Here is a 23795-nt window from a genome sequence, read left to right on the forward strand (position 1 = left end):
TTATATAGAGTGCAATGTTTAAAAGTGCGTTCATACCGAGCCATGGTCATGTTTAATTTAAGTGTTTTAGATACTTGTTTATTGTGCAATAGAGTCAAATATAAATTTATGAAGTTAGAAATAATCTTAATATTATTTATTTTATTTACTTAATATACATCAATAAAAAAGTATTACGAAAGTTTTTCATTTATTGAATAATGCATCCAGTTCCACACAAAATCTGTGTAATGGAAAACCTGTTACATTATAATAATCACCCACAATTCCTTTAATAAGGGTTCCCCCATAGCCCTGAATTCCATAACTACCCGCTTTGTCCATAGGTTCCCCAGTTTCAATATATTCGCAAATAATATCAGGAGTTAAAATTCCCATTGAAACTTCAGTGCCTTCGTAAAAAGTTTTTGTACTTTTATCGTTAACAAATGCCATTCCTGTATAAACTGTATGTGTTTTTCCGCCAAATTTGGTGAGCATTTCAAATGCTTCATCCTTGTTCTTGGGTTTCCCATAAACTTTATTTTCGAAAGTAACGATAGTATCTGCTCCAATGACTAGATCAGGTTGTTTAGAATAGTTGGGACTAGATAAACGATTGAACACTTCTACGGCCTTGCGCCTCGCTGTTTCCATAGCAAAGCTAAACGGATTAGGAAAGTCATGTGGCTTTAAATTTTCTTCAAAAGTTGAAGGAACAACTTCAAAGGGAAATGCTATGGATTTTAGAAGATCAATTCTTCTAGGTGAACCACTTGCCAGGATTATATTTTTTTGAGTTAACTGATTTCTCATCGGACCAATCATACTATAATTATTAATAATAATTATTTTAAATATTCATCTGTAGATAAAAAATATTTACGTTAATTCATGTGGAGATCCGAGTTTAAAAATCAAATTTTGGTATTATCCGACAGCGTTGCCAGGTCCGGTACTGAAAATATTTCCTAGGATTAAAAACAGAGATAGAAAAGAAATAGAGGTACTATTATATCTGGCGAAGTTGACCGCGAGTGCCGACCCCCTTTTCGCCAATGTAGGACGCCATGAGATGGGCAGATTACGTGGTGCCATCGACGCGCGGTGAAATGAAATACGTTATGCCTTTTGGAAAATCAACTGTCATTTGATGTAAACCATAGATATAGGAAACGTATATAAAGGTCTAGATAAAATATTTCAAAGGGAGTGAATACGGAGGTGACAGCTAGCAGAAACGCGTAATTTCTGCAGGCTATCCTTTTAAGGCGCTATCTATCGGTAAGAAAGCTCATGCTATCGTCGCGAGAGCCAATGTCTCCTGCTTAAAAATTATACTAAAAGTCACCAACAGATGGCGTCTAAAGACTACGGCCTGCGGAAAGGTCAAGCACTTAGTACTAAAATGCTAAGAGAGCTCGCGCTCTTGGTCACGTGCCTTCCTCGGAGTCTGCTAGGTGTCAATTCCGTATTTTATGTTATGCATAGACGCCCCGAAAATTATCTAGACCTTTAGGGGGGGGGGGGGGGCAGAATAACCATAGAAATCTCATAGGTAACTAGAATGCTGCCGTGTAACTGGCAAATGGGCCAAACGCCGTGGCAGACGATAGCCAGATCGTGGCTCTGCCAAGAATTTAATGTCACCAGAGAGAATGACGTCACCTATCTCCCGCTATAGTAGCGGATCCAAGGAGGATTATTATCCTCCGCCAAAACCACTCTACGGCCTCTCATTGGCTGAAGGCTCAAGGCGAACTGGCGTCAAGCTCGGCCGTAGGCGGCAGCATTCTAGTTACCTGTGAGATTTCTATGAGAATAACAATAGTAGCGGGGAATGGTGTATATAGCAACGAGGCCTTCACACCAGGCGCACAGGGAGAAAAGTCCGCGAACAAACGTTATTGAGAAAGAACAAACGCGCTGAAAGGGATACACATCAGAAAAATAAATACAAAAAGAACAATAATCACAATCATCGCGGAAAAGCTTTACGGAGAAGTTTACAAGTGTCCAAAATCACATCTTGCCAACCCGCGTGAACGGCGGTGAGAACACCCACCACGGAGTCCGGGAGACCCCACGCCTGGAGCGAAAGCTAGAGATTCCGTCGAGGGGTCGCGAAGGAGGCACACGCGAACAGGACGTGTTCGGCGTCCTCTCATACCGCTCACCGAGGGCAGGAGTCCGAGTTCCGAAGCCCGAAACGATGAAGAACCACCTTCGTGGGAAGTCTGCCACAACCAAGCCACGCGAGAAGAGTGTCCTCCAGTCTAGGAAGTTGAACGGCCAGAACGGCTTGAGAGTCAGGGTTAGGCTTCGCAGCCAAGAGAGGCCACTGGGCTGCGAGAGACCGCCAGGTGCGAGTCCACGAAGAGGTGATCGCTTTCCCACAGACACTCTTTAGCTCCGAGAGTGCAGTGGCGTAGCTGAGAACTCAGAGGCCCCCCCCCGCAAAAATCCCTATGAGGCCCCCCTATATAATTTTTTTTATTGTTAGCTGGGCACCCCCGAAGCTCGAGGCCCCCCTTGAAACTCGAGGCCCCCCCGCACCGCGGGCCCTGCGGACCATCAGCTACGCCACTGCGAGAGTGTCGAGGGAAGGAAGAATTGCACCCCCTGAGGACGTTGAAGCTGGGTGACCCCGGCCAGTTTGTCCGCCGTTTCGTTGCCTGGCACTCCCACGTGAGCTGGGCACCAAAGGAAAGTGACGGAGCGGGGATAATTGTCACATAGATCATGGATTATTGAAACAACCGGATCAGAAGAGTGCGTCAGCAGTTGGGTGAGGGCACTCTGAGAGTCGAAGCAAATAACCAGCTCACCAGATACATTTGTCACCGCGTATGAAAGAGCCATCAGGATAGCGAGGAGCTCAACCCGGTTGATAGGATGCCCGGAGTCCACGAAGGACCTCGCGCCGACGCCGAGGGCCGGAATCGCGAAAGCCGCACCAGCAACACCCGAGTCCGAAAAGAGCGAGCCGTCCGTATAGATGACCGTAGCATCTCTGGCGTAAGGTTCGAGGGTCGCGAAAAAGAGCTGCCGAAGCGCGTCAGATGGCAGGTCTTCCTTGGTAGAAGAGAGCCAGCGATGAATGATCGTGGCCGCTGGTGGTTCCCACTCCGGTGTTCGCAGACGAGGGAGATGGGCCCTGGAGTAGTTGAAAAGCCAAGGGAGATTGTACTCCTGTGCAAGGCGCCACGCTCGAAGAGGGAAAGGGAGTCGGCCCGGTGGGAAACGGGCCTCGATGAGTTCCAGAGAAGGTAGGGTCGATCGCAAAAGGGAAGGATAGAAATCGGGTGTGTCAGACGCTCCGCATGAAGCGATGTTAAAGAGATCCAGGAGGTCTCTCCGAAAACGCAAGGGGGGAATGGCTGCTTTGTATTCCATGAGCCGGATGGGAGTGGACTGTGGAACTCCTAGGATGACTCTGAGAGCGGCATTTTGAACCTTGTCGAGTTTGCCGAGCGTAGTAGCTGTGGCCGAAGCGTAGAGAGAACTAGTGTAGTCCAGCTGAGAGCGAAGGAGATGCGTGTAGAGAAGGCGAAGGACCTTACTTCCCGCCCCCCAACGAGTCGCGGAGACGGCTCTCAGAAGGTTAAGCCGCTTCAGCGAAGGAGCGACGAGGACCTCGATGTGTGGGGACCAGGACAGCTTGTCGTCAATCAGGGCTCCGAGATACCGATAGGACGAGACCCGAGAGAGGGCAGTGCGCCCGAGCGTGAGGTGAAGGCCGGCCTGGATCTGCTTTGATTTGGTGATGATCATGAATTGGCATTTCAGTGGTTGGAAATTTAGACCCCAGGTGATTCCATAGCTCGAGATATTATCGAGAGCAAGCTGCATCGCAGGGAAGAGGCGGCTGAGGTTTGGACCGCAAATCCACGTGCTGATGTCATCCGCATGTTCCCCTTGGTCAACCGGCCTCGGACACAGCTCGGGAATGTCGTCGAGCATGACGCAGAATAAGATTAGGCTGATTGCACTGCCCTGCGGCACGCCGCGGGTAACTGAGTACGGCTTTGAGAGTTTGCCATTAACTCGGACTCGGAAGGTACGGCCGTCCAAAAAGTTCTCCAACCAGCGGAGGACGTTTCCCTCAAGGCCCCGGCGTTGTAGCTTATAGAGTAGCGCCTGATGGTGGACACTTCCAAAGGCGTCTTTTAAGTCGAGGAAAACTGCCAAACAATGGTGATTAGTCGCCAGGGCCCCTTGAGCAGCGGTAACAAGCCGGAGGGCGTTATCGGTTGCCCGGCGCCCTTTGCGGGAGCCGGATTGCTCCGGCGGAAGCACGCGATTCACCTGCAGAAACCAGGTAAGACGGCCAAGAACAAGCCACTCGTAAATTTTGCCAAGGTTCGGAAGGGGGGAGATGTCCCTGTAGGAAGTGGGGTCTCTGCATGCTTTGCCCGGCTTGAGTATGGGATGAAGAATCGCATGTTACCACCGCGAGGGCATGATGCCATCGGCCCACAGATGGTTGTAGAGCCTGAGAAGGGCTGAGCGAAACGCTGGGGTGGTGTTTTTAATGATTAGGTTCGAGATGTTATCGGCACCAGGGGCCGTTTTGTGAAGGCCGGAGATGACGCCGTTGAGTTCCGGCGCCGAGAAGGGCGCGTTGTACCTGGCCGGTGGACGTGCAAGAGAAGTCTCTGGGACGTACGCTTGAGCCGGCCAGAGTTCTGGGGGAGGATGAATATTCTCCGCAGCTTTGGACGCTAGGCACTCTGCAACTTCACTTTGGTCTGTGAAAAGAACCGCCCCCTTCTGCAGCGTGAGAAGCTTCAGTGCGAGTACGCCAGTCTTGAACCATCTGACCTGGGACCAGATTTGCGGCAGTGGCGTATGAGCATGGAGCCGATCACAGAAGGCCCGCCAGCTGGTCTTCTTCGTCTCCCTGACCAGTTTCTTGAAGATCGCCCTTTCCCGCTTATAAAGAACCATGTCCGCAGAGAGGCCCGAGCGTTGGGCTCTGCGCCGCAGTGATGACAGTAGCCTTCGCCGAGCAGTGGGTATCCCACCAAGGCGGCTGGCGAGGCGTATACCTCCTGTGGCCGCTGGTGAGAGGAATCGACGCCTTCGCCGAGTTGAAGAGAAGGGATTCCGCGGAGGAGACTGTAAGGTGTTCTTCGCCTAGAGCATTATCAAGGACAATGCGAAAATGCTTCCAGTCCGCTTTTATATACATTTCTTATATCTATGATGTAAACAAAGAAAGGATAGATGGCGTTGACAATTCTGCCCATCTCCGCTTTCAAACATGCAAGGGAGGGGGGATCAATTTTCCCGGTCAATAACAGGGGTGCCTTAACACGGTAATCTCTTTTCTATCTCTAACGAAAAACATTTACTACAAGTAAATTTAAAAACTTTATATAAACCTTCGAACATTATCGTACTGCTCATGATAAATTATTGAAAATGGGAATCTAGGAAGAAACTTTTGCCGTTAGGGGCTTGATCGAGCTAGAGGTTCTCTACTCTGACGATGAATGCCTTTAGTTTTCAAAACCACGTTCAAATTCAAAATACGCGTCGTCAGGTCTACTAATGGAAAAGATGCTTTTTATAATTTTATTTAATTAATTGAAGTTTACTTCCCGGAAAGCGACTTAATAATAATAATCAGCAGCACCAATTAGGCCCAAGTACTGGGAGTCTGGGACCGATAATAAAAGAGAGGTAGAGGACCTTTAGTAATTATTACAATACACAGAAAAGTCCATAATGAAAAGGTAAACCCAAAAGAAATTAAAAAAAACTTACGAATTACTCTTACCAATAGGTCTTCGAAAATAAAATAAATAAATTAGGTTTCGTGCGTAGTTTAAATTTAAATTTCCGAAGCTCGAAGCAGTGGCGGACTGGGTCTAATATTTTGGGCTGCCAGAAGACAAAGTGCCCCAGCTTTAACAACTATAAGGCTATCATGTTTGAGGGGCCCACTTCATAAACGGTCCGTGGGGCCCACCTGCCATCGGGCAGGTTCACTCTATGGCCAGTCCGCCACTGGCTCGAAGCCTGATTCTCGGTATTACACCATAGAGCCAAGATTACACTACCCCACAAGTAGTCAACAGTTCTTCTCATTGAGTGGGAAATAGTAGTGCTAGATTATCGGTGTTTCTAAGGGCAAGTTCTGAACGGAGGGATTTATTACCATTACACCTTTGGGTCGATCTAAAACCAGTTGTATCAGGATCTCAGTATGAGCTTTTGAAGCTAGATGGGACAATTCATTCCACTAACCGCTACGCGAGGTCCGAGGACATTCTTGTAAGTTTTCTAAGCCCAGAGCGAACTCAACAATGCGTAGTTATTCCTATGCCCATACTGTGATAAATGACTCTAATTCTCTAACTCAATAAATTGTTTTTATTTCTGATTATTCAAAATTTTCCGTTGAACTATTTACCCACTTAGGTTTGGAAACATGGTTGGCTAAATATACAGGGTGTCTCAATTTGCTCGATCAGGCCATTTTTCTCAAAATGTATTTATGCTAGGGTTCTGAAATTTTCAGGGTTTATTTGTTAGGTAAGGAAGGCTTTGGTTACTAAATTTCAGAAAAATCGAACGATTTTGTGCCGTTTTGGAAAATTTATTTTTTCACCGGTAGGTGTCATGCAAAATGTTTCAATAGAAAAGTTGTAGGGCATAGTCGAAAGTGTAAAAATAATTTTGGTTCGGTTGAAAAAGAGTTTCGAGGTAGGGGGAAAAAACAAGGTGTACTAGCAGGCAATAGCCTTTAACGTATACAATCGTACATAATCACAACACACATTTAAATTCATTTTAGGGAACTTATGCTTTCAGCTATGTAGTTAATAATCAGGTCTGCAAAAATTTATTGTTAAAGAAAATTATTACGTTCAACACCTAATTAGACAAAGTAGACAAAGACCGCGTCTTCCATTTCGACGTGGTTACGAGTAAGATCATCAAACAAAGATTTGTAGACCAAAAATTACGCTTATTTTTCTTTTGTTGTTTTTTAACGTGAAATATCAATTGTCCGAGTAGTATTTAAAGCGTTTACATTTCAAAGTTAAAACATTATCTCAGCTTGGCCGATTGTTGTCCAGTATGCCTCTTTACACTCGAGATCAGCGCGCTCATATGCTAGAATTATTTTACGGAGAAGGTCGTCGTAATGCTACTCTAGTAAGTCAGTTATTTAGACGATTTCCCAATTGCAGACCAAGTCATACGACGGTTCTTAGAGTGGTCCGCGACTTCGACAACTGGGGTAATATCAATCCGAGGTATCGTGGTCGTGGTCTCCAGGACATCGACATGGAAAACACCATACTTGCCTACTTCGTCGCCTATCCTCGAGCGAGCTTCAGAACTGCCAGCTTTGACTTAGGGTTGGATCGAAACTACGTTTGGAGAACACTCAAAAGACACCATTTTCATCCTTATCGAGCGACACTTCACCAAGGACTGCATGACGGTGATAGACAGCGCCGACTCGACTTCTGCATGGCTGACGCACACCAGGATTTTCACGATCAACTACTGATGTCCGACGAATGTTCATTCGGAAGAGATGGGCCTTTCAACCGTCAAAACCAACACATGTGGGACTATGAGAATCCACACTGGGGATTTCCTCACCGCCACCAAGTGCAGTTTCGCTTAAATGTGTGGGCTGGTCTGTTAGGTGACAGAATTATTGGCCCGTTCTTCCTGCCAAATCGTCTAAACGGTCAAAACTACTTGGAGTTCCTTCAAAATGAAATATCCAACGTGTTGGACGACATTCCTCTGGCCGAGTACAGACGCATCTGGTTCCAGCAAGATGGGGCGCCACCTCACCAATATCGTGACGTGGTTGCATATCTAAACGACGAGTTTCCTGGAAGATGGATCGGAAGAACTGGTCCTGTTCGTTGGCCTGCAAGATCCACTCAACTTTTTTTTGGGGATTCGTAAAGGTCTTCGTATACCAAACACCTGTGACGAGCGTTGAAGATTTACGACAAAGAATCATCGAAGCATGGACTAATTAATGTATACACAGGGACGGTCCGCACAACGCTACTCTCTCATAAAATCGGCGACTAAGTCTTGTTAATGCTGTTCCCTCTTTTCCTCCCCCCTTAAGCAAAAGTTAGCCGAGTCAAAACGTCATCAAACGGAAAAACGATGCTGCCCTCTATCTGCAAGTCTTGGAGTCTATCGATGTTGGCGTCTGCTTATGATTTGAAAAACAAACGGTTTTTTCGTTCATTTGAATAAGGTGTATGATTTAAGAGCTTTAATTTATTTAAGTAGTTTTACAAATTAATTATGAGTAAAAAGCTGTGTGTTTACCCTTCGTGTAAAAAAGATTCGAAGTATTGTCATAAAGAACACACGAAAGATTTCTTTATACCTTTCCTGTTCATCTTTTTCTAAGCCTTGTCCAAAAAATCTTTGATTTACCATTATCGGAATCACTTAAATCCACTTTTTTAATTTTCTTTTTGTCTGGACAAATTGAGAATAACGTCTCGAATGTATGGGCCGAAAAATTAATATCAATCAATTTAATTGTTAATATAAATGCATTCATTTACCAAACGCACGTGGAGCTTACAACATCGCCGGCAAGGCGACTGCTTTTTTTTTTGTACCCTTAAACCTTTCCTCCCGTTTCCATCCCCCTTGACTCAGTTTGTCGTTAGTTCGCACAATCGCCGCTCGAGGGCACATTTAGCAATCGCTAGCCGCTAAATTTCCTATGCGGACCGTCCCTGTGTATACATTAATTAGTCCATGATCGAAGCATGTCGCCGGGTGACTCCAGAAATGGTTCGGGGAGCATTTCGCAATATGCAACATCGTGCATATTTGTGCATTGCATCAGAAGGTGGCATTTTTGAAAACATTTTGTAGAAGTCATTAAAAAACATTTGTCACTTGGGCTAATTATTATTTGTTTATTTTTCGAAATCTTATAACTGAAATGCATGTTACCTACAATTCGTTAAAGGCTATTGCCTGCTAGTACACCTTGTTTTTCCCCCGACCTCCAAACTCAGTGAAAAATAGGTCTTTTTCAACCGAACCCAAATTATTTTTACACTTTCGACTATGCCCTACAACTTTTCTATTGAATCATTTTGCGTGACACCTACCGGTGAAAAAATTAATTTTCCAAAACGGCACAAAATCGTTCGATTTTTCTGAAATTTGGTAACCAAAGCCTTCCATACCTAACAAATAAACCCTAGCATAAATACATTTTGAGAAAAATGGCCTGATCGAGCAAATTGAGACACCTAGCTGTATATTGACAAATAAATAAATATCTCCCCCTAAATATATTTTTCCCCTAACTGCATTATTCCGCTAGCTGTATTACCTTAACCTCCACTTTTCTTGGTACCATAGGTTTTACTCATTTCACTGTACTATGGCTATTAAATAAATAATATAATCAGGATTGGTATATGTGTCAAGTCCACGGCCACGGGGGGATAATTGGAGATAGGGATGGGCCACCCGTAGCTGAAGTATGAAATGAAAACCACCCGTTGGGGAATTGGTAACAAAAGATTCCTACCACTAGAGATGGATGTTGCCACTGGCGAATGAAGTGTCCTAGGCAAAATTGTCCTAGGTGAGCAAATTTAAACTGTAGATGTGGCACCACAGAAATATCATAGGTAACTAGAATGCTGTCGTCAATGGCGGGGCCTGAAGCAAATATAATGTAGACCTCTCCTAACCAGCTTACCTCGCGTTCTACCGAGAAAAGCGCGTTTACCTACCACCTGCCGGAACTCCGAAAAATTCAGCTCCATATTTACAATAGTAACTAACTATAGATAGAGTCCTAAGCACAACTTAGATGGAGGCCAATTTTTCCAGAAGTAAGAAATAGCATCTAGGGTACGGAGGACCTTTCAGCCATTGAGTACGATAGAATGGTTCCGCGTCGCTCAATTCGTCATTCTGCCGCGAAAAAATTTGCAAATAGCAGACAATACCTTCGACAGCCAAGCTCGGGAAATTCCCGTGTTCCGTAAGTAAATATATCTTTAGGGAGAGAGTTCCAGTTATTAATGGTTCGGAACTCCAAATTCCATTGACGAACATTTGATCTAACTCTTGTTTTTAGAATTTTGGCAGTATGGCCTCGAGTCTTGTGTAATTGGTCAAATTAGAAAAATAAAGAAGGGTCAACAGATGTTTTTCCCTTCCACACATTCCAGATCTGAAAAATGTCGTTAACAGCGTGTCGAAGGAGTGAAGGGTCAATACGAAGTTGCCTGGGGATTAGTTGTCAAGGCCTCTTGTCAATTTTGTGAATCGATGGTGAGCTTTTATAAGGTTATTTTGCAGTGGCGTAACTAAGGTCCTCGCCCCCCCCCGCGAGACTCTTTTTGGGGCCCCCATATGCGACTCTTTTTGCGAGACTTTTGTTTACTACTAATAAACAATGGCGTATTTAAGGAGGGTTTTGGGGATTTAGCACTTTCAAAGCAATGCTTCCACCACCTTTCCTTTTCTTCCAACCTTCCCGAAAAGCGAAAACCGCCCCGAAATTTGATTCGTAGATAATAATAATAATAATAATAATAATAATAATAATAATAACAATAACAATCAGCTAGGCTAATACCCAAGGCACCACCTTAGGCCTAAGTCATCAAGCGACTTTTGAAGTCCTTAATTCAGGTGGCCGGGTTACAATGCGTAGGAGGGTGGTGACAAGCCCTGCATGCCACGAGACCGAGCCAACAGCTCCCTACACTAACTATTACCGTTAACCTCGACAAGCCCTAGCTACGAAAATGTAACTCGGGGCAGGACTCACTGGCTATGTATTTAATAATAATGAAATTGTTTGCAAGTGTTTGAATTTTTGGAATAGATAATAACTATAAAGGGTTTCAAATTAAATTCTTCCAACATATTTTACGTAGAAACTTAGTTTCAATGAGAAAGTTGTAGAGTGCGGTCGAAAATGTTCAAAGAACTTGCTTTCATTGGAAAAGAACACTTTTCCACGAAACAAAAAGCTATCCAAAGGGGCCAATAGCCTTCGCATTTTCGTATGTAAATGAAAGAAATGTCTGAAAGATTTAATTGAACATTTAATTCGAATAAACATAAAAATTTTAGAAGTGAGTTTCTATGATACCTCCGTTTGCCGCGATACATGTTTGCTCACGAGGAAGCATGTTTGGAAACGAGCGTCTGATCATATCAGGAGTGACAAGTTCGAAGGCTGCAATGATTAGGTGACGCAAATCTTCGATATTCTCAACGGGCATCTCGTAAACTTGTGTGCTTTGATGAACCCCCACAAGAAAAAGTCCATCGGAGTTAGGTCCGGAGACCTCGCAGGCCACCCGTTCCTGCCAACCCAACGCTGAGGAAACTCGTTAAGATGCTCCACTACACATCTAGGTACGTGGGGCGGTGCGCTGTCATGTTGGTACCACATCTGTCTGTAATCTTCCAGCGGAATATCTTCTAAAGCGTCTGCTTTTTCGTTCTGCAAAAGCGCCAAGTAGCGTTGTCCATTAAGACGAGCTGGGACGAAAAATGGGCCAATAACTCGATCCCCGAGCAAACCCGCCTAAACATTCAGTCGGAGTTGTTGTTTATGATGGTGAGGAAAGTCGCAGTGAGGATTTTCGTCACACCACATGTGGGCGTTTTGATGGTTGAAAGGCCCATCTCTCCCAAAGGAACACTCATCGGTCACCAGCATATGATTGATGTAATGTAATGATGGGTTCTCAGAAATCAAATCTACGTTCCAGATCTCCTTCGTGAAGAGCTTGGTGGAGGGTCGCTCCATACGGATGAAAGTTATGATTGTGAAGAGTGGTCCACACGTAATTCGTCGATAACCCGAGATCGTCGCTTGTACCTCCGACGCTTGCTCGAGGATACGCAACAAAATAGACTAGAACGGTGTCTTCCATGTTGATGACTTGACGACCTGGTCCACGAAATCTGGGATTGACGTTTCCGTATGTCTGAAAGGCACGAACAGCTCCAAGAACGTTGTTGTAGCTTGGTCTTCTATCTGGATATCGAACGGTGAAAAATTCACTAACCCTTTTCACGTTACGATTATCTTCACCATAAAATAACTCGACCATAACAGCACGCAGATCACGAGAAAAATTTAGTGGCATGCCGATTCGACTCAATAAACGTTAGAGAATGGTTGGAAACAAAAGTTTTCACATTACATACTAATTAAAACTTGACCTTTGTGCGTAGTTGGCCTACTGATACGTTTTTAGGTCTGCTGTAGGCCTAAATTGGCGTTTTTGTAAATTACACGTACTTTTTTTAAGGAATTTAATCTTTTAACGTGATTTCCTTCATTTACGTACAAAAATGCGAAGGCTATTGTCCCCTATGGACAGCTTGTTTTTTTTTAATCAGCTCATATCTTCGTGAAACAGTGCTCTTTTCCAATGAAACAAATTTCTTTGAACATTTTCGACAGCACTCTACAACTTTCTCATCGAAACGTTTTTCCTAGAACTAGAAAATTTGCGCGTCCAAAAATCTTTGCGCCCGTACACAGTTGCGTACCCCATTTCTCCACCCCTGCACACGTTTTTAAGAAACTCTGCCAATGAAGTTTCTTGACTTTCTTCATTTTTACTTATCCTCGATTTATCGGAAATGATGACCGAAATTATTTTCCTACAGACTGAAAAGCTCGTGCCGTGATAGAACAAAAGCAAGGTTATAAAACGAACTAAAAAGGGGCCCCCTGGAACTACGGGCCCCCCCTCGCACCGCGGGGTTTCGGGGGCCCTATTTACGCCACTGTTATTTTGGTAACCGGTCCTTCTGGGACTTCATATTTCAGTTTATAGTTACACGAGGGAGTTATAGAGTGTGCGAAATATTTGAAATGTGTGGAAGAAGAATGGTCGTCTAGTGAGGCCGGTTATAGAGTTGATTTTCTTGACAACTTTACGGCCGTGTTCACTAAAGTTGAGGGAGAGCGTCATCCATACCTCTATGTCGCGCACAGGGCAGTCCAAGTTAGATAACATGATGCCTCCGAAGGTTTAAACTCTTCGGGTATTGTTGTGACCAAGGTGGAGAACTCCATATTTGTCGACGTTGAATGCCATGCCCTGTTTTATGACCCGGTTGGAAATCAGAATGGTGTTGGAGAGAGGCCACAGGTGAGGCTAGTTTGGAGTCGTTGGCAAACAGGTGGGACCCCACTAGGGGCGTGCGTAAACTGTAGTCATTTCCTTGTAGGACGACTGAGTGTTGTCTTTCAGTTATGAAATCAGAGAGCCAATGTAAAGCAATTACCTATATACCTGCTTTCTCGAGAGCTCTAATTAAACCCTGGTGAGGTATGGTGTCGAATGCTTTGCAAAAATTTAAGTAAATTACATTGACCGACTGCCACTTGTCTAAACAAGAAGTCCAGTCATTGGTGACAGTGAGGAATTTAGAGGTGCAGGACAGTTTCAAATGGAATCCATGTTGAGAAGGGTGTATGAAATTGGTGGCGGATAGGTGAGAGTGTAGCTGTTCATCGGCTAGTCGTTCACTAATCATGGTTATATGACAAGTGTTGGCAATCGGCCGATAGTTAGATGGGTTATTTTTCGTGCCTGCTTTAAATATAGGGGTGATATTTGCCCATTTCCAGATCTTGGAAAGAATATTAGTCGATAAACTCTTGTTTATAATAATGGACAAAGGATAGGCAAGAGTAGGGGCTAGTTGCTTTAGCGCCAAAAGCTTGGTATTGATTAAGAGTAAGTAGTTGCTTGTAGACTGAGGAGGGGTACAGGAAAAAGTGGTAAATCGGGGTCCTAATCCGCAGTCAGCAGGGGAGATAGATGTGGTGCAATGTGCAGGAGTAGCCGAGTTACAGTGATCGCTTAAGAGCGTGCCCATGGAACTGGGGTCATAAGCTATTTTTTCATCCGTACCCTTTATTTCGGTTATGGAGAATTTAGATTTTCGAAGGCTATTGATGTGACTGTAGAATCGCTCTGCGGTGGTTCAGAATGTCTAGCTTTTAGGCGTACAGAGTATTTCCAGGTCGATGATTTATATTGCCCGGATTTGTCAAGTCGAGTAGAGAAGTGTGCTGATTGGGGGTGGTATGAGATGAATAACGAAATTGGTATGTTATGATTGGTTATAATATCCGCAAACGTCGACCAGCAGTGCTCAATATTATCATTCTGTAGTTCGGTTTTCCAGTTGAATTGTCAATCTTTCGTAGTTACCATGAAAAAGGTCTCTACAGACCCGAGTAGGAAGACGTGGACTTTGGTCTGGGCAATCAATGGTGAAGCATATAGCTTAATGATCGCTCTTGCCAAGTAGGAGCAGTTGAGAATTATTGTCAATTAATTGATCGTCAGTTGTGAATACCAAGTCAAGGATCAGGGCCGTGCTTAGGGGGTGGTGAGCAGGGTGGTCGCCCAGGGCCGCTAAAATTTTCCCATATGGATGTAAATACCGGAGGGCCACTACACTCACAATTGTCAGTTTCGCCCATGCATTTCGCCCGGGGCCGCGAGACCTCTAAGCCAAGGATGCCAGGTTGTTGGAAAAGGTTCCCATACTGGTGTATTCGTGGATGCATTGGATTAGGCTATGATTATTTATAGATTCAAGAAATAAACGTGCAGCTTCATCTGTAGTGGTGACTTGTCCGAGAAACCGGTGGATTCTTCGGTAATTGAAATCTCCCAATAGGATGGGTTCAACTTGAGTTGCAGTGCAGGATTAGATAAAAGCCTCCAACACAGTAATGGTTCCGTTGTGATTTTTGTAGGAAGGCGAACTATACACTAAGCAAAAAAGGACAGTCTTGTTAGATAGTTTATATTTTGCTGCAACTAAATCAAGACCGTGTACTTCTGAATTCTGATAATGTAGCCGTGACATAAATGGGTAATTATTCGATTTGCTGAATATTGAGACCTCCCCTCTATGGTGGCCACAGCGGAGGATGTTGAAATGGGGAAGCCGGAGCTCAAGATTTTGGATTTCTGGTGATGGCTAGGATGTCTACTTTCTCAGTTTGTATTGTGGATGCGAGTTTTGATATCTTGTAAGGGTGGAGTAAATCGTAACGTAGAAATGCCAATTAGAAGGTTAATGGTAATGTGACGAAGAACAACTCTCTTCTTGGAATTTTTGCTCTAAACCTAATAGTTCTTGAGATAATTTTAGTATGACCTTGAATACATGGTTCAAGGTCATACAATTTTCCGAATATTAAAATATCCCACCATGATTATCTAGCAAATTTCGACAATGTAACACGACTTGTTTTGGAGTTATTAGCGCTTTCTTGTAATTTTCCCTTTCACGACCTTTGTGATTTTGGTAAATTTTTCTCGACTTCCTATTGGTCGAATCTGATTGGGTCTACGCTATTTAGACCTAAAACGTGACGGGGACCGCTTTTCTAATTGGAACCAACTTTCTAACACTTACGGTTCTCGAGATAGTTTTTGGGTGACCTTGAAGACATAGTTCAAGGTCATCGAAATTTTCAAAGAAGGTTTCCCCCTACACACTCTATGTGACCTAAAAATTTCAAATTCGTACCTAAAATTGTTTTGGAGATATTCGCCCTGGACCATAGTTTAGTGGACACCCTGTATATGAAAATAGCACCAAGTTGGCGGGGTACATTCAAATATAAAGTATTATATCCCTATGTGTTAGGGTTAGGGTATGGGTTTTGGTTTAGGGCATAGGGTTAGGTAAGGTAAGGTAAGGTTTGGTTTGGTGTATAAGCAGGGCCGTTTTTACGCACAGGCTATCTAGGCTGCAGCCTAGGGGCCCGCACCACAAAAGGAAAATGTAAAAAATTTCATAAATAGCTTTAAAGTGTTGGTTGCACGAAAAATCGATAGTAATAAAAACGAATGAATGCGGTCTTGTTTTGAAGCCCAGGACGTTCTCTTTCCAAAAATGTCACTGTCGAAACTAATTTCCAAGCCTAAGTGTATTAACTTTGAGTCCGAAACTGACCTTTTTCGCTCCCCAAAATCCTGAAATTTTCGTCGAATTTCTCTCCTCCGTAGCACGAGCAATTTGCGGCAAATCAAAGCTGTAGTTTTATTCCTAAAATAGAAGGAACTGAAGTGGAGGGATTCTGTTTACTTGTAGAAGTTTTCAAACCAGAGGTTTTTAATCATAATTTTAGGCTTATTATCGAAATATTTTTTTTTACGCGCGCGCTAAGCGACGCGCGCGACCCGACGTTTAACAAAAAATTTACGAGGAGGCTTCAGTTTCATATCGTTTTTCTACTACGTATACGCTTGTGTATGCCTATTTCAATTACTACTGCGTAGGACTTTTTCCTGGGTATTAAATCAACCCGCTTTTAATCCCAGATGTAAAGAAATGTATTACAGACAATTAGCCAATGATACGCTTCGCATTTTCTGACGTCATGGGTGCCGAGAAAGTCTGGAAATTCGACGAAAAACTCGATTTCCACCATTTCAACTTCTTTTTATAATAATTCAAAGACCACTTAAAGGGAATAGAATCTCCAACTCGTTCTTTATGGAAGAGCCCATCAATTTCCTTTATTCCCTTCACAATCAGCGATTATCAGCGCCGCAGTTGTGAAAAGCCATGGGAGGCAGCGGAAAATATTGGAACCCTCGGAGGGCGACAGAAATAACAGAGGTTATATTCCCTTTAACCGATTTTGACGAAATTTTCTGTACTTGCTATAAAATGTTTGCTCTTTCTAATGAATCATTAATTAGCCATAGCTAAAATTTCGTGCAACAAACACTTTAATAGTCTTATCATTTTTTTAGTCATCAAAATTTCTTTAAAATACGATTTCAGGATTCCCCCAGAAGGGCCCGCACCACAGGTGAGCCTAGGGGTCTCCAGATCCTAGATTCGGCCCTGTGTATAAGGTTAGGTACGGTTCAGTTTGGTTATGTTCGGTTAGGTTGGCCACACCGGCTATGCAATCGTGTTGGCCTCATTTCCCATTAATGCCAAATTTTTCCACTTTGGCCCCCAATTTGAGTTGGCCCCGATCTGACCGGCGATCGCCGGTTAGCCGACCGGGCCAGTCCGGGCCTAAGGTTGAATAAAATCATATTTAATTATTGCATATTAAAAGTTCCTCGTGAATGTATTTGAAATCCAACAAAATTGTAGGATTCGTTCGAATGGAAATTCAGTTGCATGGGAGGCAATTGTCGCGTAAATATCCGAACCCCTAGTAAAGTAATTTGTTGGTTTAACCTTCCGCCAATGGTAGGCCCTCCTAATCTGTCTAAGTGTTATTGTTAATGTATATAATTTTGTGCTTGTCAATAAAAAGTTGTTTTATCTCTTACTACCAAATTAATCTCGTACGGTAATAAATCTACCTAAATAACCTGTAATAAAGTTTATAATAAAATCTTATTTCCATCTACTGTTGACCACAGGCTTCGAGCTTAGAAAAGATAGCGCCATCTACTTTAATACCTGTCAACTAATGGAAAATGAATGTTCTTTAACTGAAACGTTCAGCTTTTATATCGAAATAATTTTGAATGAACAGACAGCTTTCACACATTCGATTTAAAACTCAGTCGGTAGGCGGCGATACTTCTGACCAAAGTTTAATCTACGCACGAAGCCTATACAGGGTGTTACGGATAAGAGTACCGAAACTTTCTATATGTATTCTATGGGTCTCTATGAGTAAATAATGTCCAATAAACAGGGGTCCTAAAATGCTTCGTTTCAGAGATATGGGCTCCCAAAAATCTACCCTAATAAAGCCTTAAATCTGGCAAACAATATTCTTCCGTGAACCAAATTGTTTTCATTAAACTATCAATTGTTTTTTATCCGTGAGGCGATAAACTTTAATAATAAGTGGGAAAAGTTCATTAGTGTCCTTTTAGAAGTAATATGAGTTAAGACAAATACAAGCCATTTTAATTTATTGATACGATTAACGATTTTAATTATTTAATCTAATGTTACAAACAGGGCCGTGCTTAGGGGGTGGCGAGCCGGTCTGTCGCCCAGGGCCGCTAAAATTTTACCATAGGGATGTATGTACCGGAGGGCCGCTACACTCACAAGGACATGCATCAGATTTATAGCCCGGTGTACAGGTAAGATTGAAACCACACCACCGGAGGTCCATCATCAAATGCCCTACGCCCGCGTCCACACGCCCGGACAGGTGACAAAACCAGCATGGGTAGCAGAACCCTACTACTGATGGTCGCACCTTCGACGCAAGCCGCTCAACCCAGCAGAAGGTGCAGCAATGGGTCGACCAGCCCCCCCTTCGCACACAGCAGTGGGAATAAGAGCGGATGCTCTGGCAACGCCAGCCGACACCCTACCTAGAAAGGTAGAGAGCCAAGCCCTTTGGAAAGAGTGCCTAAAGGGGAACGGCGGGCACACGGCAGACCGCATAACCCGGCACAGCTGGCACCGGATATCCCTGTGGAACCCCAAAAGGCCGGGAGATGGGCGCCGTGCCCTCATACGGAGGCCCGCAGCCCCACAGGACCATTTCGACGGAGCTAATATCTCCCAGTGCGCCACCGCCCGTGCTGGACACTCACAAGGAGACGATCCGAGGTGATAATCACCGATTCCCATGTTATTTTCAATGGAAATAATTCCAAATCATGTTGTCAAAAACGTTTTCGGTTGCCATGGCAAAACGAAAGCCCGTCGCAAATTTTCCCTTGCAGGTTTTTGAATGTACATGGAGGTGTACACTATAAACGAATTTGAACAAAATCGGTGATTATCACCTCGGGTCGTCTCCTTGTCTGTTTCGCCCATGCATTTCGCATTTTCGCCCGGGGCCGCGAGACCTCTAAGCACGGCCCTGGATACAAATGTCATAAAATTCATGGGTTAGAAGCTCAAATATTCAACCAGCAGTAGATTCCTAAAAGACTGGTGTCAGATCGACTGGCATTTGAATCTGTAGATAGACGGCTAAGAGAAATACAAGAACTTTGTATCTTTAAATTTCATAAATAAAATCGAATCAATAATTTAAAATGGCTTGTATTTGTCTTCAAACTCATTTTACTTCTAAAAGTACATTAATGAATTTTTGCCACTTGTTATTAAAGTTTAAAGTTTATCGCCTCACGGATTAAAAACAATTGATAGTTGAATGAAAACAATTTGGTTCAAGGAAGAATATTGTTTGAAAGATTTAAGGCTGTGTCCGGTTTTTTGGGGTAGTTTTTGGGAGCCCATATCTCTGAAACGAAGCACTTTAGGACCCATGTTTATTAGACATTTTTTTACTCGTAGAGACCCATAGAATGCATATAGAAAGTTTCGGTACTCTTATCCGAAACACCCTGTATATAATCATAATAATTTAGGACTTTCAATGTTAACATTAAGTATCTTGTCATTATTTCTTAATGGAGCGTTCTATAAAATCGGCCCAAAACCAGCCAAACGTTTCATACAGACTATAGAGCTAGTTCAGCAGGACTAACAACTTTTGCTATTCTTTGGTTAAAGAGAATTCGGTTGTCCTGTCTTTATATGAATATTATAGAGACTTACCTTTTAGGAGTTGTAGGAGGGACCCTAGGTGTTGAAGTATGTTTGGGGTGAAGAATATGTTCATGGTCTAAGTTTCTTTTTAAACCCGTGGATTTGGGACTACTATTTCGTTTATTCCCATGACCGAAAGAATTTTAAAATGTAGCCCAATTGGCGGGGTGATTTGGTATTTTATTTATAAGGTATGTACTATCGAAGATCCATGTTTAGGTTAGGTTAGGTTAGGTTAGGTTAGGTTAGGTTAGGTTAGGTTAGGTTAGGTTAGGTAAGGTTAGGTTAGGTTAGAGTTGGTTAAGTTTACTATTTCAGTTTTGGCTCAGTTACTTTTCTTGACTAGGTGAAGATAAAAATATAATTCATGCTCATTCCATTTTATTTTCAAATAAATGCATAGTACAAAGATATTAAAATGGCTATCCGCTCCATTGCAAACGACTTCAGTAACTAAATTGAAAACATAGCAAAAGCCAATTTATATAGCAGCGTTCGGTCGAATGGGACACATAAAAACCGCACGTTTCGGCGGAATTCGGTCGAATGGGACACCTCAAAAACCGCCTTCGGTCGAATGGGATTTCGGTCGAATGGGACTAAAGCTACTATTTTGCTTATTTGTCATCATACATTTATTACAAAAATCATTTAAAATAAGAAAAACGGCGTGGAAAGCCGGAAATAAGTGAAGCCTAGGCTAGCAACTACGCTACTCCTAAAAATCGACTGCTCTCAATTTCTTACGGGTTTGCCAGATAAATATTTTTCTCTCACACGAAAAACCGGCCAAACCTTCACCGCCTCCGAACTCAAAAGGGGAAAGCACCCCCCACCGATTTTATAGAACGCTCTATTGTTATTATAGATAATACAAATATTATATTATAGTTAAGATAAAGCATAATTATTTAAAATTTCTGTAGTATTTACCTGTATAGACTTTATAACACACGAACTTGATCTTAGTATTTACTATTAATAATTTTTACTTAGATCTGCTTAATTATAACTCAGTTTCAATATAATTATTGATTCCACCATTTCATATTATTCCACCTTATATCCCAGCTATGCCGTTGTGCATTTTTAAGGTTTTTATTCTATTTCCACAGTCGCAAGGGATCTAATAAACGATACCAAAAGCCTATCAACCCTATGTTTGAATCGAAAGGCAGTGTTGGTTCAAGCAAACGACTGGCGAAAGTACAGCGCTAAATCCACCCAGTGGCGGAAAAGAGAAACGTAACGCGTCCCGCAATGCATGATGCCAGCTGCTTTGGTAAGAGAGAGGTGCGTAGAGAGAGAAAGGGGGAAGGAAGAAACTTCAATTTATCTCTACCAGGTGCCGATACTATCGCCTGATTTCTTCTTTTTCGCCCGTCCAGTGGTGGTACAAAGGGCGCTATGCGCGTTTCAAACTTAGAGGGGATAGGCTTATGACGATACCCATAAAGTCATATATCTATTGAGTCTATTTGTAAATAAATCAATTTTAAATTATTATTGGTTTTATTTATTACCTTTAATTAATTAAGCTATTTTTTTGTTTTTAAGATACAGGGTGTCTTATTTTGCTCTGATATCGCATTTTTCTAAAAAAAACTAGAGTTTGTCAATTTTCAGGGAATACGTATTATTCTAATTTTCAGAAAATTCGAAAACGACTTTCATGTTTTTAAAAAATTTATTTTTTGACCGATTTGAGAAAGTTGTAGAGCAAAATTAAAAACGTACAATTAAAGTTGGTTCAGTTGAAAAAGACCGGATTTTTCATAAAGATATGAGAATATGAAAAATAAGAAGTTGGTCATAGGAGGCAGTAGTTTTTTCGGGCACTATAAAAAATCACATTTTAATGTACCATAAATTGATCTTTTTATTCAATCAAAACCAGTGAGGATGCTATTCTGGTGGTTGAAATGGACGTCTATGTAAAATGAACATTCATCGAACACCAAAAATAGATGAAAGAAATCCGGGGACCGCTGAATGTGAATAACACCGAAATATTGGATAAAGTGTACTAGTCTCGAAACTGACTAGTCTCGAAAGCTCAATGTGCGGTACTGGAATAGACTCGAATCTGACTTCTCTCGAAAGCTCAAGGTGCGGTACTGGAATAGACTCGAATCTGACTTCTCTCGAAAGCTCAATGTGCGGTACTGGAATACACTCGAATCTGACTTCTCTCGAAAGCTCAAGGTGCGGTACTGGAATAGACTCGAATCTGACTTCTCTCGAAAGCTCAATGTGCGGTACTGGAATAGACTTGAATCTGACTTCTCTCGAAAGCTCAATGTGCGGTACTGGAATAGACTCGAATCTGACTTCTCTCGAAAGCTCAAGGTGCGGTACTGGAATAGACTCGAATCTGACTTCTCTCGAAAGCTCAAGGTGCGGTACTGGAATAGACTCGAATCTGACTTCTCTCGAAAGCTCAATGTGCGGTACTGGAATAGACTCGAATCTGACTTCTCTCGAAAGCTCAATGTGCGGTACTGGAATAGACTCGAATCTGACTTCTCTCGAAAGCTCAAGGTGCGGTACTGGAATAGACTCGAATCTGACTTCTCTCGAAAGCTCAATGTGCGGTACTGGAATAGACTCGAATCTGACTTCTCTCGAAAGCTCAAGGTGCGGTACTGGAATAGACTCGAATCTGACTTCTCTCGAAAGCTCAATGTGCGGTACTGGAATAGACTCGAATCTGACTTCTCTCGAAAGCTCAAGGTGCGGTACTGGAATAGACTCGAATCTGACTTCTCTCGAAAGCTCAAGGTGCGGTACTGGAATAGACTCGAATCTGACTTCTCTCGAAAGCTCAATGTGCGGTACTGGAATAGACTCGAATCTGACTTCTCTCGAAAGCTCAATGTGCGGTACTGGAATAGACTCGAATCTGACTTCTCTCGAAAGCTCAATGTGCGGTAATGGAATAGACTCGAATCTGACTTCTCTCGAAAGCTCAATGTGCGGTACTGGAATAGACTCGAATCTGACTTCTCTCGAAAGCTCAAGGTGCGGTACTGGAATAGACTCGAATCTGACTTCTCTCGAAAGCTCAAGGTGCGGTACTGGAATAGACTCGAATCTGACTTCTCTCGAAAGCTCAATGTGCGGTACTGGAATAGACTCGAATCTGACTTCTCTCGAAAGCTCAATGTGCGGTACTGGAATAGACTCGAATCTGACTTCTCTCGAAAGCTCAATGTGCGGTACTGGAATAGAGATATGAGAATATGAAAAATAAGAAGTTGGTCATAGGAGGCAGTAGTTTTTTCGGGCACTATAAAAAATCACATTTTAATGTACCATAAATTGATCTTTTTATTCAATCAAAACCAGTGAGGATGCTATTCTGGTGGTTGAAATGGACGTCTATGTAAAATGAACATTCATCGAACACCAAAAATAGATGAAAGAAATCCGGGGACCGCTGAATGTGAATAACACCGAAATATTGGATAAAGTGTACTAGTCTCGAAACTGACTAGTCTCGAAAGCTCAATGTGCGGTACTGGAATAGACTCGAATCTGACTTCTCTCGAAAGCTCAAGGTGCGGTACTGGAATAGACTCGAATCTGACTTCTCTCGAAAGCTCAATGTGCGGTACTGGAATACACTCGAATCTGACTTCTCTCGAAAGCTCAATGTGCGGTACTGGAATAGACTCGAATCTGACTTCTCTCGAAAGCTCAATGTGCGGTACTGGAATAGACTCGAATCTGACTTCTCTCGAAAGCTCAATGTGCGGTAATGGAATAGACTCGAATCTGACTTCTCTCGAAAGCTCAATGTGCGGTACTGGAATAGACTCGAATCTGACTTCTCTCGAAAGCTCAAGGTGCGGTACTGGAATAGACTCGAATCTGACTTCTCTCGAAAGCTCAAGGTGCGGTACTGGAATAGACTCGAATCTGACTTCTCTCGAAAGCTCAATGTGCGGTACTGGAATAGACTCGAATCTGACTTCTCTCGAAAGCTCAATGTGCGGTACTGGAATAGACTCGAATCTGACTTCTCTCGAAAGCTCAATGTGCGGTACTGGAATAGACTCGAATCTGACTTCTCTCGAAAGCTCAATGTGCGGTACTGGAATAGACTCGAATCTGACTTCTCTCGAAAGCTCAATGTGCGGTACTGGAATAGACTCGAATCTGACTTCTCTCGAAAGCTCAAGGTGCGGTACTGGAATAGACTCGAATCTGACTTCTCTCGAAAGCTCAAGGTGCGGTACTGGAATAGACTCGAATCTGACTTC

The 23795-nt window shown here is 43.0% G+C and overlaps 2 protein-coding genes across 2 annotated transcripts; both read right to left on the bottom strand.

Annotated features, from left to right (window-relative positions):
- Positions 1–121: 121 nt before the first annotated feature.
- On the bottom strand, positions 122–889 carry LOC149926403 (uncharacterized). The gene is made up of 2 exons (XM_090158662.1): positions 866–889; positions 122–808 (listed from the first exon to the last, which is right to left on the bottom strand). The coding sequence occupies exon 2, from the start codon at positions 805–807 to the stop codon at positions 187–189; it is 621 nt and encodes a 206-aa protein (XP_090014788.1). The 5' UTR covers position 808; positions 866–889; the 3' UTR covers positions 122–186.
- Positions 890–2553: 1664 nt separating this feature from the next.
- Positions 2554–13536, bottom strand: LOC149926404 (uncharacterized). Its single transcript, XM_090157693.1, has 2 exons — positions 13369–13536; positions 2554–4287 (listed from the first exon to the last, which is right to left on the bottom strand). The coding sequence occupies exons 1-2, from the start codon at positions 13534–13536 to the stop codon at positions 2554–2556; spliced, it is 1902 nt and encodes a 633-aa protein (XP_090013819.1).
- Positions 13537–23795: the final 10259 nt, after the last annotated feature.

The sequence above is a fragment of the Leiobunum rupestre genome, chromosome 9 (assembly GCF_980474605.1).
Source record: "Leiobunum rupestre chromosome 9, qqLeiRupe1.1.hap1, whole genome shotgun sequence".
Classification (NCBI taxonomy): Eukaryota; Metazoa; Arthropoda; class Arachnida; order Opiliones; family Sclerosomatidae; genus Leiobunum; species Leiobunum rupestre.